The sequence below is a fragment of the Acipenser ruthenus genome, chromosome 38 (genome assembly GCF_902713425.1).
Source record: "Acipenser ruthenus chromosome 38, fAciRut3.2 maternal haplotype, whole genome shotgun sequence".
Classification (NCBI taxonomy): domain Eukaryota; kingdom Metazoa; phylum Chordata; class Actinopteri; order Acipenseriformes; family Acipenseridae; genus Acipenser; species Acipenser ruthenus.
Window position 1 is genome coordinate 2,844,227 of NC_081226.1, and position 18,824 is coordinate 2,863,050.

At 37.6% G+C, this 18,824-nt stretch overlaps 1 protein-coding gene across 1 annotated transcript; it reads right to left on the reverse strand.

The window, feature by feature from the left end:
- Nucleotides 1–1,403: 1,403 nt before the first annotated feature.
- LOC131706895 (macrophage mannose receptor 1-like) lies at nt 1,404–14,734 on the reverse strand. The gene is made up of 6 exons (XM_059008837.1): nt 14,601–14,734; nt 7,605–7,658; nt 6,083–6,421; nt 4,668–5,012; nt 2,858–3,199; nt 1,404–1,780 (listed from the first exon to the last, which is right to left on the reverse strand). Exons 2-6 carry the CDS (start codon nt 7,639–7,641, stop codon nt 1,404–1,406), a joined length of 1,440 nt encoding a protein of 479 aa, XP_058864820.1. The 5' UTR covers nt 7,642–7,658; nt 14,601–14,734.
- Nucleotides 14,735–18,824: the final 4,090 nt, after the last annotated feature.

Below are 18,824 nucleotides of genomic sequence, written 5' to 3' on the forward strand. Positions count from 1 at the left end.
ATTTATTAAACAAGCAGATAGATGGCTAGTTCCCTCGATTTTGGAACATTTAGCTGTTTTTTGGCTATTTTATATTTAACTCAAAAGAAAATCCTTGAGTGGGCCCACTGTTGTCAAGGTAACCTCAGCACCAGTAAGTATACACTGAGGACCCCGATTAACAGTGTCTGGAACCAAACTGTAACCTGTTCTGTGTGCTTAGCTGGTCAGTAGGATGCCTGAGAGAGGCCAGCCAGTTATCTATACTTATCTATACTAGACATCAAATAGACATCAATAAACTAGTTACAAAGTACCGTTTTTTAAATCAGAAATGTAGATCTGTGTTTTTGCTATTCATCTTGTTTTTGACAGGTGTACACATACTTAATACACTGTGAACCTGTTTATTCTTTCAGTTTATGGCTCGTAAGCGTTTTTATTAATTGCGTTCTTAATGTCGTAATACTGTAGGTGCAATACTGTAGCCACACTTTAACCAAGTCACTGAACATCATGAAACGGTGCCTGGCCAAACACAATACATGCTCGATGATGACCAGCTAGAGGAAATGGAAAAAATATACCAGCCTTGTAAAATCCCAGACTACGTTTTATAGTGTACAGATACATTTAGAAATCTACAAAACTATTGACTTTAAAACAGTTCAGCCATTATTAACCAATCTATTGTTTCTTGGGCCAGCTTAACCAGCACCAAGTCTCCTGACCAGCTGAAGACCACCAGCTCTGACACAGTAAAGGCTGGAATACCCCTCACAGTTGCACAAGACCTTGTTCTTCACCTTTCAAAATACAAAACCAGTCTGTTTACCGTTGTAGCAGATGAAGTTGAACCTCTCAGTGCAGGGTTTTTCAGTCCATTTTGACCCGTTCCATGCAGTCATGACTCCACACTGGTTACACCCAGACTGGCATCGGGGTTCTGGAGCCCAGTTATCATAACAGGACTGGGCTCCGTCCACCCAGTACCAGAAGCCAAAGGTACAGCTCTGCAGCAGCCCGAGCCAGACATGTGAAGAGCTGGCCTTTTTAGCCTTTCGGTACACCCTCTGGAGCTCCTGCTTTGACCCGATGCTGACCAGGTCAGTGTGGTTTGATCTGCAGTACTCCACGGCTTCCTCCCAGGTTTTATTCTCCGTCACAAGGAACAGCTTCCTGCCATCTGAAATCACAGGAAATCACTGTCTTATCTAAAACTAACACCTAGAGCCTTATTCGTTGAACTTAAGGATTTTTTTTTTAAAGAGTTCTGTTTGTTTAAGCAGTGCATTGAGAAAATGAGAATAAATTGCTAAAAAAAAAAAAAAAAAAGGTTTTAAGAGGTTATCATGAACTGCAAACCTGATTCAATTAATGTAAATGGGTTTTACCCTGTCCTGCTCAAAGGGTAATGTCAGCTTCTAAACAAGAACACAGATTAAACAGGGCTCCTTACCGTCATAGCAGAAGAAGGGGTGTGCTGTGCTGCATCGACTATCGTTTAATGTAAGCTTATTAGTTTTGTTTTGAATCGTCACACATTTCTCTTTGCTGTCATAATTGTCAGGTTGCTTTTCTGACCAGTTCTGAAGTGTGTAATTATCCCCCCCATCCGACCACTTCCAGGGGTTATTGAACAGACCAATCCAGACAGCAGTTCCATTTGCTTTCTCCTTTATTTTCTTATTTTCATCCTCATTCTTTACACTGACTAGATCAGTGTGGTGTTCTCTACAGTACTGCTGTGCTTCATACCAGGATTTCGGTTGCTCAATCCGGATATATCTCTCGCTGGTTTCTGAAAAGGTATCAAACAGAAGACCAAATGGGCCATCGTTATTGAGGTGTCTTGGCTCTCCTGCTGTTACAGTTATTAGTATTGACTAATAAAAAATACAGTTTTTTCTTTAAGAAAATGTATGTATTGAAACAGTTTATTTTTCTAATCATTTTAGCGTGAAAAGTGGAGCTAAACAAGTGGGTGTTGCACAGGATCTGAAAGCTGGCGAGTCACATGATGCGCATCTGTAGGCTGCATTACTGTATTTACACAAGTATGTCATTAAATTTTATTAAATAGTAACATGACCTTTAAAACATGTGCATTAATATATATATATATATATATATATATATATATATATATATATATATATATATATATATATATATATATATATATATATATACATACATATATATATATATATATATATTGTTCAGCGTAATCACAAAAACAAAGTTGAAATAATGGTCATGTATGTAATGATATGTGTTAGTTAAATGGGTGTTATTGTTATTCATTTATATGTGCAGAACTAAATTGTATCACTAGAGGGAGAAGGTAGCAAACAAAGAACCTCCGGAGAAGCTTGAGAGACGCTATCCAGTAAGAATTCAGAAAGCCCGTAACTGAATGGATTTATACTGAGTGACTGTACAGACGGGGCAGAATAATCCCAATACAGCCACTAGTACCAGGGTAGTCCACCCCTGCACATATTTAAATACTGGTAAAGAAGAGGAGATGCAATGATATGTGTTAGTTAAATTGGTGTTATTCTTATTCATGTGCAGTACTAGATTGTGTCACTACTCAGAGCATGGAGCTAATTGGAGTTCTTCTTGTTCTAAGGGATATTGAATCAATGTTGTTGGTCATGGCTTAACATAAACAATGCTTTTCTCAGACAAACACTTACTGTATTCTTCAGAGCCCTTTTCAGAGTGCAGTTTATGATATTAGTTTATTGTAAGAAGGAGCCTAGTGATATGCTGTCCTGTAAATACATGCACCTTTTACACAGGATATGTACTAAGCAGCCCTGGAAGCCTGTTTTACTAGTTTGTGGTCTATACACCTCATCACATATACCTTTACGACTGTCATAACACATGAAATGTTTTGTATCATGACAGACAGAATCGGTCCAATCTCCATCTGGATTAACTGTAGCACAGAAGAGTTTGGCACGTCTCGTGTTGTAGGTGACTTCATCTCCATTGGACCACTGCCAGTTCTCACTGACATCACGATACATCCCGATCCAGGCATTGGTACTCATATTTAAAATATCTAAGAGTTGCTTTACTTCCTCTTGGTTGTGGACAGTGGCCAGGTCTGTGTATTTATCTCTACAGTGTGTCTGAGCGGCAGACCAGTTCATATCAGTTTTCACAAAGTGGTATTTAGTGCAGGAAGCGTCTGTACAGGATTCTGAAAAACAAAAAAAAATGATATATCGTTGATTACAAATCACAAATAAGCCCATTCCATGCATATATAATGTTCTTTGGATTGTCAAGACTAACATTATGAGGTGTAGTTTATGAATAATGATCTAATAAAGGGTTGGGACAAAGATTTGATTTTCAGTTCAGCCAACTGATTCTAAAACGTTTGTGGAAGTCTTGTGTCTCGTATCCCATTTGAGATGATAAATTGTGACAGAGATCGAATGAGTCTTAGTGTTAGATCTCCCTCTCGACCTGTGAGGGCACGGTGTACGAGGAACAGAGTACCCTTAATGAAATGGCACGACAATTTATTCCGTAGGGTAGATGGAAGTCGGTCAGTTCGGAAAGGGGCGAAGCTATGGCACCCGAGCTCAGTGACCCAGACGGTAAGCGGCGTGGCATCCGAGGACTGGAGGAGCGGATGCGCTCGTTAACCTCGGGGTCATGGGCAAGGGTATAAATAGGGGGCATGGCTTGAGTGATCTTTTCCTTTGCATATGGTTAAATTAAATAACCGAGAAGGAGCCCGTCTTGTGAAAATAAACCGTGAGTGTTTCGTGTCTGTGTCTTAACACTGTGTGTCTTGTGTGTTGTTTCAGTAAAGATTACTGAGCACAATCCGGAGCTGCAGCCGCAGGCCAGCGAGAAACCCGGACTTCACCACTCACCTTTTTCCACTACAGGAACTGTCTTTTGTTTGCACCATTAGCACTTGAATCACGCACTGTCTTTGTGTTTGTGTTTTGTGTGGGTGTCTGAACGGGACTTTTGGGGTTACGGGTCAAACCCGTGGATTACAAATAGAAGTGATACACGCCGCTGTATCACTTCCAGCACTATTATTATTTGCAGGTTTGCCTTAAGGCTCTGGACATTTATTAAATTAAATAAACACCCTTGCACCTGTACCAACGTTGTCCGTGTGATTATTCTGCATTGCATTCACCTGCACGTCGTTACCACTTTGCCACATGAATGTATCAGGGACCTTGGCATTGACCTCTGACCCTTTGACCCAATATTGCTGCTGTTTATTTAGGACAACAGCTTTTCTGAGAGAAATAAAACTTGCAAGAAACTGCTTAGTTGCAGGAAGAAGCTTTTAAATCATTATTCTTTGTAGTAAATCATTAGCTTTGTTCCTATTTCCCCTTGGCACTTGCTTTAAAATGGGACCCATTGTCATCTAATCTGCAACACAGCTGTACGTTATGATGAAACAGTTGTTCATTAATAAATTCCCATGAATACATTAACCCTCATTACCTGAATTCACAGATCACAACTTCACCTCAACAACCATTCACTTTCAATATAAATGTATTTGTTTCAATAAGCAAAGAATGACCAGTCATGAATTATAAAAAACAATATTATTTTCCAATGTTGTTTTATATGATGGCATGCTTTGTGTCACAGATGGAGTGAAAACACTGAGGGACCCTTACCATTATAGCAAAAGAAGGGCGAGGTATTGTTGCATCCAGCGTCATTCCATTTACCTCTTTCCTTTTTGTCTGTACCATACATCTCCACACAGAAATTATTGCCTACATTGTTTGGTTCCCCTTTGTACCAGTTGTGAAAAGAGGAATACTCCCCTTTGTGTGACCACTTCCAAGGATTATTGAACAGACCTATCCAGACAGCAGTTCCATTTGCTTTCTCCTTTATTTTCTTATCTTCATCATTATTCTTTATACTGACGAGGTTGGTGTAGTTTGTTCTACAGTACTGCTGAGCTTCATACCAGGTTTTATCTTCTTTAATCAGGATATAACTCTCTCTGGTTTCTGAAAAGGTATCAAACAGAAGTTCAAATAGGCTGTGTCACTGTCGTTCTTTATAGTAACATGGCCGTTGTTGTTTTCTCTACAGAGCTGCTGAGCTTCATACAAAGTTTATTTTAAAGCAGGATAGATCTCTGACTGTTACTGGTTTCTGAAAAGGAAACACAAATCTGAAAAGAGGTGTGCTCTTAAGAACAGTCTGACCCAAAAATAGGGATCTTGCTTGTGTACCCCAAAGTAACCAGGCCTTTTGTATTGTTTTATATAGTTATTTGATAAGCAAAATAGAAAATTACTTTAACCACTGACAAAACACAGAAAATAAATAAATAATAGAACACACTGTTCTGTATTTATTCTTTCAAGTCTGTTAACATTAAAAAGCCAGTAGCTTCCAATGTCATTTTTAGGGTGTATGCAATGGGTTCTGTTGCTCCAGTATTGCGTTATTATCACATTCCTCTAAATCTGTTTTTAACATGCTTTGAGCTTGTTCGGAAAATGTCAAGTTCCAGGACTGAGTAGCCTTCCTCATTCAATTCAAAATACAATGCTCCCCCTTTATAACGCTCGAGTCTGGAGCCATAGTTCTAAGACCGTGCTATTTGTGTTTCGCGTTCTAACGAGAATGAAAGTGCTGGTGGAATGGCATTATGGGGCAATTGGAAGCCGTGATCATACCACATTATAACTTCTTCCACAGTATAAAGAGACGCCTTATAAAGGGAGCACTGTATGTGACAATGTGACCTTTCAAATCACTACTGTGCACTCTGTTTTTTGTACAGTGTTCAATACATAATGCTAAAGGAGACTATAAACACAGGAACAATTTACAGAAATATTGTTTTTAAATCAATTTTTAAGAATGCTATGTTAAAATGAATACATCGTAATATAAAATCATATCTGATATATTTTTCTGAATGTAAGTTTATTTGTACAATAAGTGCCTAACCCCCCTCCCCTTTTTTAGGTATCTGCATTCCTAAAATAAGTGTTAAAAAAGAAAATTGAGGAACACTGTTTCTAGGAGAGCATGAATAAAAAACAGAATTCAAATGTTACCTTACCATTGTAGCAAATGAAAGAATATTTAGTATTATTACAGTCTGAGTCCACCCACTCTCCTTTTGAATCAACACTAGTACAGCTGAGACTGGATGTCCAGTTGTAGTAGCTCACATTGTCTCCATTGGACCACTGCCAGTTCTCTTTGTCATAATACAGGCCGATCCAGGCATCATTAAAACCAGCTGAAATATTTAAGACTTTCTCGGTTTCTTCCTGGCTTTCAATGGTGGCCAGGTCTGTGTGCTTCTCTCGACAGTAGCTCTGAGCATCAAACCAGCTCTTTTCATCTTTCACAAAGTGGTATTTTCTGAAGTGGCTGGATGCAACTGCACATATTCCTGAAAAAAAAGGTATATTGGGCCTGTGAGAGGTTGGCTTGGCAGTGGGTGTACAGAGAAAAACGAAATGCTTTGACACAAGCACTTTTATTAAACCGCTTATAAAATAAACACTGCACCTAATACCCAACTGGGTGAACAAATAAATTCGTCAGGATGTCTGTCTCCTATCATAAAACACAGGTTCAGAGGATTCTAATGGATTAGCACTGCTCCTTACTCTCCAAAACAAAGACTCCACAAAGTGTTTGTGTTCCATTTATATACAGCTGAGAAAAGGCGGACACACAGATGACCCCTGTGACAGGATAGACGGGGCGTTGAAGTCAGGCCAGGAACAGATAGCACACACACAGGTACTCAGGTGGAAAAGCGCACTGTGGCGCCGTTTTTATGTGTAATGAGTGCTGCTACCTGCAGGGGGAGTAGGAGCTTTTGAATGTACATTACTTTGTATATACTGTGGAGCAGGGGTGTCAAACTCCAGTCCTTGAGGGCCGCAGGGTCTTCTGGTTTTCCTTCCAACTTAAGCTCTCAGTTAACATAATTGATCTAATTATTTGTTCAATTGGATATATTTAATATTTGTCAAGGTATTTTACAGTAGATGATTTTAAAAAATGCACTTGGTTCAAGGTACACTACCTATGAAACAGTTTGAGGTATGGACAGAAGTGTTACATTTCTCCAAAAGCCAGAAGACTCTGCGGCCCTGCTGGAACTGTTCGACACCCCTGCTGTAGAGGTTTTGGTCTAGTCAGAACTTGTAGAGCTGTGGTTGGCAGCCTAGGGCTGATCCAACTACAAGCGGTTGTGTGTGTAACAGGGCAGAGGCTGGGTGACACCACACAACACAAGAGAGCACCTTAACCTCTGTGCAAAAGAGCCAGGCTCATCAGCATTCAGGGTTATCAAGCTTTGAACCTCATTTGACGACTTTCTTTCTAAATATGTTTGTATCCCTGTGTAATTCTTCAAATATGTAAACGTTTTCATCTTTAAACACTGTTAAACATTTCATCCAAATGAAATTGTAATGCATGCTAGTGGGGGAATGAGAACATTGAAATGAATACTCCTCTGTACATGTTAGTCACTATGGCATTTGACGGAGCTACAGGCATTTTCTCTACACCCCAGTTATCAGGGATATGCATCTGTGCAGGGACTAATACAAACCTACCTGCAAGCAACAGCATCAGGAGCACCAGCTTCTCCATGATAGCCACACCAGAAACTGAAGCAAAGAGAAATGAATCTTTTTAATACAGGTTGAAATCCAAGTGAGTATTGGGTGGGCTTGTATAATTATTATTATTATTATTATTATTATTATTATTATTATTAATAATAATAATAATAATAATAATAATAATAATAATAATAATAATAATAATAATAATAATAATAATTAGACTTTTTCAACCACTGAAAAAAATTGTGAAGAGATGTAGATTACATCTAGTGCTGTCCAGCTATAATTTCTGTTGCATAAAACGTTTTCATGTAAGGTAAAAGTGACAACATGTCAGAGATTGTATGATGATACTGTGTATAGCTTGTTGCTAAAGATTTTAAATGTGACTATTGCTAAATTATATCAATATCAACATTGTTACCACTGTTTGACCTTTTCTATATAATTTTATTTTCCCCAAAAATCAGCGAAGTAGTTCTAAACTTTCTTGAAGTTCCAGTCAAGGGGTTTCCAACCAGTTCTTACAGAACTTGTAATTTCTGTATGCGTGCTCAAATTTGTTGGTACCCCTCCACAAAAAACGAAGAATGCACAATTTTCTCTGAAATAACTTGAAACTGACTAAAGTAATTGGCATCCACCATTGTTTATTCCATATTTAATAGAAATCAGACTTTGCTTTTGATTTTTTATTCAACATAATATTGTAAATAAGAAAACAAATGAAAATGGCATGGACAAAAATGATGGGACCGCTAACCTAATATTTTGTTGCACAACCTTTAGAGGCAATCACTGCAATCAAACGTTTTCTGTAGCTCTCAATGAGACTTCTGCACCTGTTAACAGGTAGTTTGGCCCATTCTTCCTGAGCAAACTGCTCCAGCTGTCTCAGGTTTGATGGGTGCCTTCTCCAGACTGCAAGTTTCAGCTCTTTCCATAGATGTTTGATAGGATTCAGATCAGGACTCATAGAAGGCCACTTCAGAATAGTCCAATGTTTTGTTCTTATCCATTCTTGGGTGCTTTTAGCTGTGTGTTTTGGGTCATTATCCTGTTGGAGGACTGTGACACGGTGAATGGTGTGGTGCTGTAGAAAGTGAATGTCCAGACTGAATTCTCCCAAAAACAAAAAGGTTTTAATAATTAACAAACAAAAAGATCATAAAATAAATCCACTTGGAAAAATAAGTAATAATAATAATAATAATAATAATAAATAATAAGCCCCAGTACCAGCGATGGTAATGGGGCAAAACTCAGCAACATCCAGCCAAAACAAAAGCAACAAAAACACACTCCAATAACCACAGTCCTCCGTGCACGAAAATGTGCTCTTCTTTTCCAGGGTTTGTGGTGCGTGCGCTGTGCTGTGCTGTGAAGTGCTGTGAAGTGCGATGAGGGGCGTGCTCTGGGGTAAGTGCTGGCTCGCTGGCTACAGCCTCCCGTCCTCCTGCTCCTCTGTTGACACACAAACACAAAACACGTAATCACAAAAAAACAAACACCGGCTCCGGCCGATCGCTTTTTAACTCAGCGCAAGGGGAGGTTTTGACGTAGCTGCTTCCCCTTTGTACCCAGCAAACTCCTCCCTGCAGTCAAAGCGTCGCCTGGTTTCTCCAATAGAGGGCTGCCCCGCAGCTGACTGCACTGGAATCGTCCGGAGTACTTGCAGCTACGCGCTCCTCCTAATATGGTCACCTTCCGGTTTCCACCTACCACCGAGGTGGTAGATCTAGGAGGCAGCGTACCTTCCCCCTTACACAGCGCCCTTTCTAATCGGGAGGGAGATTTACAGCATCGATCCTTTCTCTCTCTATCACAAGGACCCATGACCTGCGACTGAGACAGAGCTTTCTGACACTGGGCAGTATGTTTCGCTCCAGAATGCATTGATAATCTTGAGATTTCATTGTGACCTGCACAGATTCAAGGCACCCTGTGCCAGGCGCAGCAAAGCAGCTCCAAAACATAACCGAGCCTCCTCCATGTTTCACTGTAGGTATGATGTTCGTTTCTTTGAAAGCTTCAATTATTTCGTCTGTGAACATAGAGCTGATGTGACTTGCCAAAAAGCTCCAGTTTTGACTCATCTGTCCAAAGGACATTCTCCCAGAAGGATTGTGGCTTGTCAATATGCATTTTAGCAAATTCCAGTCTGGCTTTTTTATGTTTTTCTTTCAAAAGTGGAGTCCTCCTAGGTCTTCTTCCATGAAGCTCACTTTCGCTCAAAAAGCGACGGATGGTGCGATCAGAAACTGACGTACCTTCACCTTGGAGTTCAGCTTGTATCTCTTTGGCAGTTATCCTTGGTTCTTTTTCTACCATTCGCACTATCCTTCTGTTCAATCTGGGGTCGATTTTCCTCTTGCGGCTGCGCCCAGGGAGGTTGGCTACAGTTCCATGGACCTTAAACTTCTGAATAATATTTGCAACTGTTGTCACAGGAACATCAAGCTGCTTGGAGATGGTCTTGTAGCCTTTACCTTTACCATGCTTGTCTATTATTTTCTTTCTGATCTCCTCAGACAACTCTCTCCTTTGCTTTCTCTGGTCCATGTTCAGTGTGGTGCACACAATGATACCAAACAGCACAGTGACTACTTTTCTCCATTTAAATAGGCTGAATGACTGATTACAAGATTGGAGACATGTGTGATACTAATTAAAGAAACTAATTAGTTTGAAATATCAGGCACCCAAATCCAACTATTTATTATCTTTTCTAAGGGGTACCAACAAATGTGTCCAGGCCATTTTAGAATATCTTTGTAGAATAAGCAATAATTCATCTCTTTTCACAGCTTCTTTGCGTTATTCTATGACATACCAAAGGCATGCAAGTATACATGATAAAATAGCTTTTAATTTCATCACTTTTCAGGAGGAATGAAGCATTATTTCAATGAGCTGTAAGGGTACCAACAAATTTGAGCACATCTGTATATATATATATATATATATATATATATATATATATATATATATATATATATAATTCATTTAGCTGTAAGTGATATACTAGGTTTTTGGAAGCAATGGTAGTGACAATCATACACATTAACTAGGTCTTACGCTAGTGGAAATGAGGAATTGCATGTGCAGATGTAGTTGTGTAGAAAAATGCACAAAGTCTCTTGTTTGTGTCTCAGCAAAGTAGTTATCATTCAAGCAGAAATCTTCATAGCATTACAATACGATTGCATTCAGCGGATTGGGTAGCTCCCCATAGTACAGAGAACTACAAAGGAGTTGCCTTTCCATTTGATATTTGCAGTGACTAGCACACAGCCTCCTCCAGTGGTTACCATACTTATCTGATAACATGGGATGTACCCAACAAAATGTTCAAGGACACTCTGCTATGCAAGTAGCTGATAGGCACTCAACAGAACGTTCAAGAACACAGCCCAAGCATCTACTGGCCCCAAACAAGTCAAACCAATTTCAACTTTATCCAATATACATACCAATTTCACCTACATGCCTACCTTTTGTTGTTCCTTATACAGAATTTACAAGCTACAGCAGCTGATACACCCCCCCACATTTCACCATTCAACTCATTCCATATATGGAGTTGTTTATCGCAAGCGTCATCTTTTTTTCCTGTATAGGTGTGCACGGTCATTCTTATTAACATGCTGTGCCTGCGTATCTGGATCAGGGTCAATGCAGAGAACATTTAGATACACCAGCTAACCACAATTTGTGTCAGCATTTAAATGAGTATACATAGAATTAACACAGTAAGTATTATTTACAATAAAACTTATATCATTATATCTGTGTTTTACTGACCTTATATATGCCAATGTAATAATATTTTAGGCTATGGAAGCTTTTGTTTATGACACATATTGTAATGTGTTGGTTGTAAAATAAACCCACTGGGTGTCGTAAATCCAGTTGTAGGTACTTTATTAAAGGCTGCTCATACAACAAGTTACCCAGGACAGACTTAATAAAGGCTGCTTGGAGGCATTCCCCCCATGCCAAGAAAAATTAAATTAAATTAAAAACAGCAGAACAGTACTGGTGACTATATACAAAAAATAACAAACTGGCCATGACACAACCAATCAGCATTCTCCCTGAATTCCCACAGGGGGCACTGCACAGCTAGTTTTTATTTTCATCACAATAGAACATAATGATGTCACAGTGCACATGTACAGTATTGCTTAAACCTGAGTCTCACCTGAGTATGAATGATAGCAAAATTACTGTGTGGATCTTTATTGAAGAAAATATTTCCATACTCGTTACAAGTATTTATTTGTACCCGTTACTCGGCACGGACCTACTTCAAACCTTTGGAACATTCTCCTGCTTCATTATTTTTCATTATTAAGATCATTATTTTATCTGGCAACACAATGCTTTTTTTTTGTTTTAGTTATCTAAAATGTTATTTTTTTTTTTTGTATTTAATCCATATTTAATATTTACAGGCACTATTATATATTTACAGGCACTAGGACCCAGGGGAATACCTGGAGTTCCAAGCTGAATTGAGTTAATTATTGTTTCATGTTCATTTCAGCTTGTGCACATACATATGTAATTATTTAAATATGTAATAAATATGTAATTATGTTAAACAAGCCTGCCTAACACACTCCCACGATAACAGGCTCCCTTTCATAATGTGCAACTCTTGGAAAATGTTTGCACAAATCTGATACAAGATAACATGGAAATTATGTACAGAGTCCTGTGAACAACAAGGGAAGGACAAAGACACATAATCCAAAATAATTCAAATATATTGAACAGTATTAAACTAGCAAGGTCTTGCTTCGAGCAAGAATGTACTTGTTTCATGTTGTTTCTTAGTTTTAAAACATTAAAATATTTTACATTTATTTTCCCTTGCACTCATTGCTAAACCAAATCATTAGCATGGGAAAAGGACAGCTTCCTGGAAAAAAGGGACAAATCAGCTTCGTCATGTTTGTGCGCCGACTAAAATTAAAAGATCTGCTATAAAAAAACTATATCGCTATATTTAAAAATCTTTTGTCTCCTCCAGTCCCTTACAGCCAGCCCGGTTCTCCAGCTTCACTAAGCCATGATTCTAATCACATTCTTTTCCTTTGATTGAAAAATTCTATATAACAAAAACAAGGTATACAACATGTACAGAAATACCAGACAGACGCCTCCCTCCACCTAACCCCTTGACTGCAAAACTAACCTGTGCAGGAGGACCCCAATCACCTGGATCGCATAACTGATAGACAACTGATCAATCAATTAATAGGTTTTTTTTAACCCTATCCCTGCCAAACCACTACCAAACACAATTTACACAGCAGAGGCAGGCACTCATTTTGTAGTTCCACAGCCTCGCCCGAGCTTGTGTCACCAAACATACGACATGTGACCCCTCACCCTGTCACAACCCCCAAAACAGATCGCATCCACAGCATTGGACTTACAAAGATCAGCAGAAAACAACATAAGAGAATCTATTAAAATAAACCTAACTAATGTGGAATATCCACCTGAAAGCACAGATGGAAACGACTTTGTTTAATTTAATTCAATCTTTAATATCAATGGGCAATCGCCTTCACTGATCCTGTAGTTTTGTCTTTCTTACTTTTGTTCTGCTTTGTTTCTGTCCCGTCTCACTCTCACTCTCTCCGTCACAAGGTTGCCAAGAATTTAGAAAGATGCGGTTGCTACTGTAGCATTCATTTGATGTTCTGGACCCCACACTTAATCATCCCCGCCTAGGGTCCCACACAGCCTAAGGCTGGCCCTGGATAGATAGATAGATAGATAGATAGATAGATAGATAGATAGATAGATAGATAGATAAATAGATAGATAGATAGATAGATAGATAGATAGATAGATAGATAGATGTGAAACAGCCTGAGGCTCTCGGGTTCGTTTGGCGCGAATTACTCTACCCAACACAGAAACTTTGCTTCTCAATGCTCTTTTATTATTAACAGGAACAAAACAAAACCTAACTCATACATAGAGCCTAACAACACTTTGAACAGTCCTTACCTAGCAGACTGGACTGCTAAACCGTTTACCAACCAAACACTTGATTCATACAGTTTTACCAGCTCCCTGGTGAGCTCTCTTAATGGATGTTCCTAATTAACGCCAATTATTCCATTAGGAACATCCACAGTCTCATATGTTTTTGGCGGGGACAGGAATTAACCCTGTCCCTGCCAACCACCACCAAAATACACAACACAACACCCACACTTTTTACACTCAGAGCTCCTGCTCTGCCACAATAGATAGATAGATGTTTGAAATGAGGTATAATTGCAGTGCACAAAAATTGAAAATATATATCTTTTTTGCATATACAAAAGAGGTTTAAATTATTAAATACATATTTTGTTTGTGATTGTAGCTTGGGGAGTAATTATAACCACTACACAGGTGAAGTCATAATTAAATACAAATCATTAAATACTAATTGAAACCTTTTGTGTACTTCCATAAAAACATCTATTCATTTATATATATATATATATATATATATATATATATATATATATATATATATATATATATATATATAACGCCTATGTGTATATGTGTATATAGGGGCAGCAGTCCCTGGTTGGGGACACTGCTGCTGTTCCCTTTGAGCAGCAGTGGGTAATTGCATGTTTAAAAAAAAAAAAAAGTGATATCTGTATAATGTATAATGTGATATCTTGTAACAATTGTAAGTCACCCTGGATAAATAAAAATAAAATAAATAAATATGTTAAAATTTATAGCTGATTTATATCCTGATTATATATATATATATATATATATATATATATATATATATATATATATATATATATATATATATAATCTTGAAATTGCATGCACAAGTTTTTGCTCAATTTGCCACTCTTCTCATAATATTTTTCACAATTAACACATTTACATTGATTTCCTCAACCCTTTTGTAAATGGTTTTAATCAGAATGATGTGGCACTCACCTTCTCAGTGGAGTCTCACAGCTCTCTGTCTCTCTCTCTGGAGTCTCTGTGTCCTCTCTCCTTCAGTCTGAGGAGCTGCTGCAGGAATCTGCTGCTATAAACACCTGAGTGCAGGTGATCAGCACACGCAACATGCAAATAAGGACACAGAGCAAATGTAATGTTTGTTTTTTTTAACCTGGAAAAGGATATGTTTAATTGTAATAATAATACATTATTATACTTATTATTATTATTATTATTATTATTATTATTATTATTATTATTATTATTAGTAGTAGTAGTAGTAGTAGTAGTAGTAGTATTATTATTATTATTATTATTATTATTATTATTATTATTATTATTATTATTATTATTATTATTATACTTAGTAAACTATATACTTTTTTTCTTACAAGCAGATTGTTGCAGGTGGTAGAGGTTAAATGGAGAAATTGCATAGTTGATTTATATACCTGATTTTCAATAACAAGTAATACATATAATCTTAATTACCGAGGCCCTATTGTAAGTGACTCTGCAGCAGCAGTTGTGATGCATAATTCACCCCCTAGTCTCTATAAGTTACTTTAGATAAAGCATCTGCTAAACAACTAATAATATATATATATATATATATATATATATATATATATATATATATATATATATATATAATTTTGCCTTTTTAAATCACAGGGGTGTTTAATTCTTTACAAAGATTTAATGACTGAAAAAGAAAGTGATATACGACGTGACTCTAAACATCAAGAAGAACGCATTACATGAGATAACTGTGATATTTATTTCAGACCTATACAGCACTACTCTGCTCCTAAAGTCTTATATCAGAGATCAATACATATATTAGACACTGCCTGAACATACCAGCTCTTTTATATGTACCGCTCTGGCCAAAAGTATTACATCACCTAGAATTTTAGGATTGAGACATAATTTAGATATTTTATTCGATTTTAATCAAACAAACTATAAAATGATATCACAAAATTCTACCGGAAGCCACAATAGTAGTACAGTATTTCATGTCACAATTTGAAATGTGTCATTTTTCAATTGTTGTCAGTTTTTTGTTAAGTACATTGAAAACTACAAAGCGATATGTAATTCAATGTGTTAACGTAACATTATTCAGCAGGCTTCATTCGACTTTATGAAGTTAGTTCATTCTATAGGGTGATGCAAATCTTTTAGCCATATCTGTAGGTACATTGGCAGAAGAAACTAAATCAATAACAAATAGTTAGCAGAGCTCCTTCCAGTCCAGGGCAGGCTTGAGTCCTGGAGACTGAACTGCTCCCTTCCACAAGCAAAGGCAGAGTCCTAGAGACACCCCTAATGCTGACCTGAACACAAAGTACTGGCCCTGTGTGGTGAATAGGACGACACTAATATCCACTGTCTGTCTGGAGGCTATGTAATTGAGACCACTGTGACTTGAGCTGATTCAAACCCATGCCTCTCTGAATCTGTGTATGAAAGTAACATGGTATGAAATGAACATTTCAAATGTGTTGAATTACATCTATATCTGAAGCAGCCTTTGTGTGTAGGTCAGCCTCTTCTCATAAATGCAAAAACCTCCTGATTATGCTCCTGCTGTATCAGGCAGGCTGCATGCAAACTAGGTTTGAAAATGGGTTCTGTTTTTTTTTTTTTGTTTGCTTTTTATTTTTTTTACAGTGTGCTTATTCATAAGGTGCTTTAGTGAACAGAGTTTATGGGACCAGCACACAAAACATGCAAATAAGAATACAGAGGAAATGCAACTTGTATTTTGCCTCTTTTTGAAAGGACAGTTGGAGAAAATAATGGGAATAATTTAAATCATGACAGTTATAATATTATTAGTATTATTAGTAGTAAACTATATAGCGGTATTTTTGGGGGGTTTTTTACAGGCAGATTGCTGCAGGTGTGACAGGTTAAATAGAGAAACTAAATCTTTTACAGCCCTTTTGAAACACAGGGGTGCTTTAAAATTATTTAAACAGTTGTGATGAAAAAGAGAGTGATATATGACGTGACTCTAAACATCAAGAAGAATGCATTAGATAAGATAACTGTGCTGTTTATTTTAGACCTATACAGAACTACGCTGCTCCTAAAGTCTTATATCAGAGATCAATACATATACTAGACACTGCCTGAATATACCGGCTCTTTTATATGTATAATTCTGGCCAAAAGTATTATATCACCTAGAATTTTAGGATTGAGATCATTAAAAAAAAACAAAAAAAAACTGTATGAACATAATTTTGATATTTTATTTAACATCGTGTAATTAAATAAACTAAAAAATTATATTGCAAAAGTCTACCAGAAGCCATAATAGTAGTACAGTGTTTCATGTTAGATTTTTTTTCTCTTTCAGTTTTTCATTCAATATGTTAACTTAACATTATTCAGCAGGTTTCATTCGACTTTATGAAGTTAGTTCATTCTATAGGGTGATGCAAATCTTTTAGCCATAGCTGTAGGTACATTGGCAGAAGAAACTAAATCAATAACAAATAGTTAGCAGAGCTCCTTCCAGTCCAGGGCAGGCTTGAGTCCTGGAGACTGAACTGCTCCCTTCCACAAGCAAAGGCAGAGTCCTAGAGACACCCCTAATGCTGACCTGAACACAAAGTACTGGCCCTGTGTGGTGAATAGGACGACACTAATATCCACTGTCTGTCTAGAGGCTATGTAATTGAGACCACTGTGGCTTGAGCTGATTCAAACCCATGCCTCTCTGAATCTGTGTATGAAAGTAACATGGTATGAAATGAACAATTCAAATGTGTTGAATTACATCTATATCTGAAGCAGCCTTTGTGTGTAGGCCAGCCTCTTCTCATAAATGCAAAACCCTCCTGATTATGCTCCTGGTGTAGCAGGCAGACTGCATGCAAACTAGGTTCGAAAATGGATTCTGCTTCTTTTTTTTTTGTTTGCTTTTTATTTTTTTTACAGTGTGCTTATTCATAAGGTGCTTTAGTGAACAGACTCTGTGGGACCAGCACACAAAACATGCAAATAAGAATACTGAGCAAATGCAACTTGTATTTTGCCCATTTTCTGCAAGGGAAAAAGGGGGATTGATGGTACAGACAGGGGGTTGTTGCATTTATATATTGCCTAAAGTACGTTATTTAGTTTATACTTTAAATGAAATGTTTTGTATTTCATGTAATCATGAAATTATTTTCTATGTATATATTTTCTCATTTATGTATTATGTGAAGTGTGCTATATAAATAAAGATTGATTGATTGATAGGTTGATTGATTGATACTGTACTCCCCTTGCCATTCCCTTCTGGACTTCTTCCTCTCTTACCCTCTTTTAAGCAGAGCCTGATAACTCCCTCGGACAGCAGAATCCCTATCTGTGGTGAATTTCATATATATCTGGGGAGCAGTGATCATTCTCTCATTCTCTCTCTCTCTCTCTCTCTCTCTCTCTCTCTCTCTCTCTCTCTCTCTCTCTCTCTCCACCCCCCCCCCTGCACATACTGACTTTTCCAGCCTGTGCATAAATAAACCCTCTCATTAGATTCCAGGTATAGTAGGCTGACAGTTTGCACACTATGAAAAGCAATGCTTTCAGTTTATTAAGAATAGGCTTCTGATGGGCCTAGATGGCTGAGACAGCAGGCTAATACACTAGCATTTTACCTGTACAGCTATGACCAACAGTTTTGCATCGCCGCATAGAAGGATCTAATTTTGCTTCATAAAGTCGAATGAAACCTGCTGAATAATGTCATGTTAACATATTGAATTGCATACCACTTTGCAGTTTTCCATATACAGAACTTCACAAAAAACTGAACAAAATGGAAAAATGGGAAATAAGTTGGAAATCTAACATGAAATAATGCTATGGCTTCCGGTAGACTTTTGCAATATCTTTTTGTAGTTTCTTTGATGACATGATGTTAAATACAATTATGTTCATATAGTTTTTATTTTATTTTATTTCTAGGTGCTGCAAAACGTTTGGCAATAGCTGTAGTGATCTGCCACTTTAGATGCAAGTGTCCTTTAATTTTGCTGACACTAGATGGCGCTGGTGCTTTGACCTACACACAGCATTGGCAGCCCCTCTGTTCCTGTTGCTGATCTGCTTCCTTGTGAGGATGATAAAAACCTACCTGCAAGCAAAAAGATAAGCAGCCACTTTTTGTCCATTGCAACCAGACTCGAAGCTAGAGAACCCTGTAATTAACTT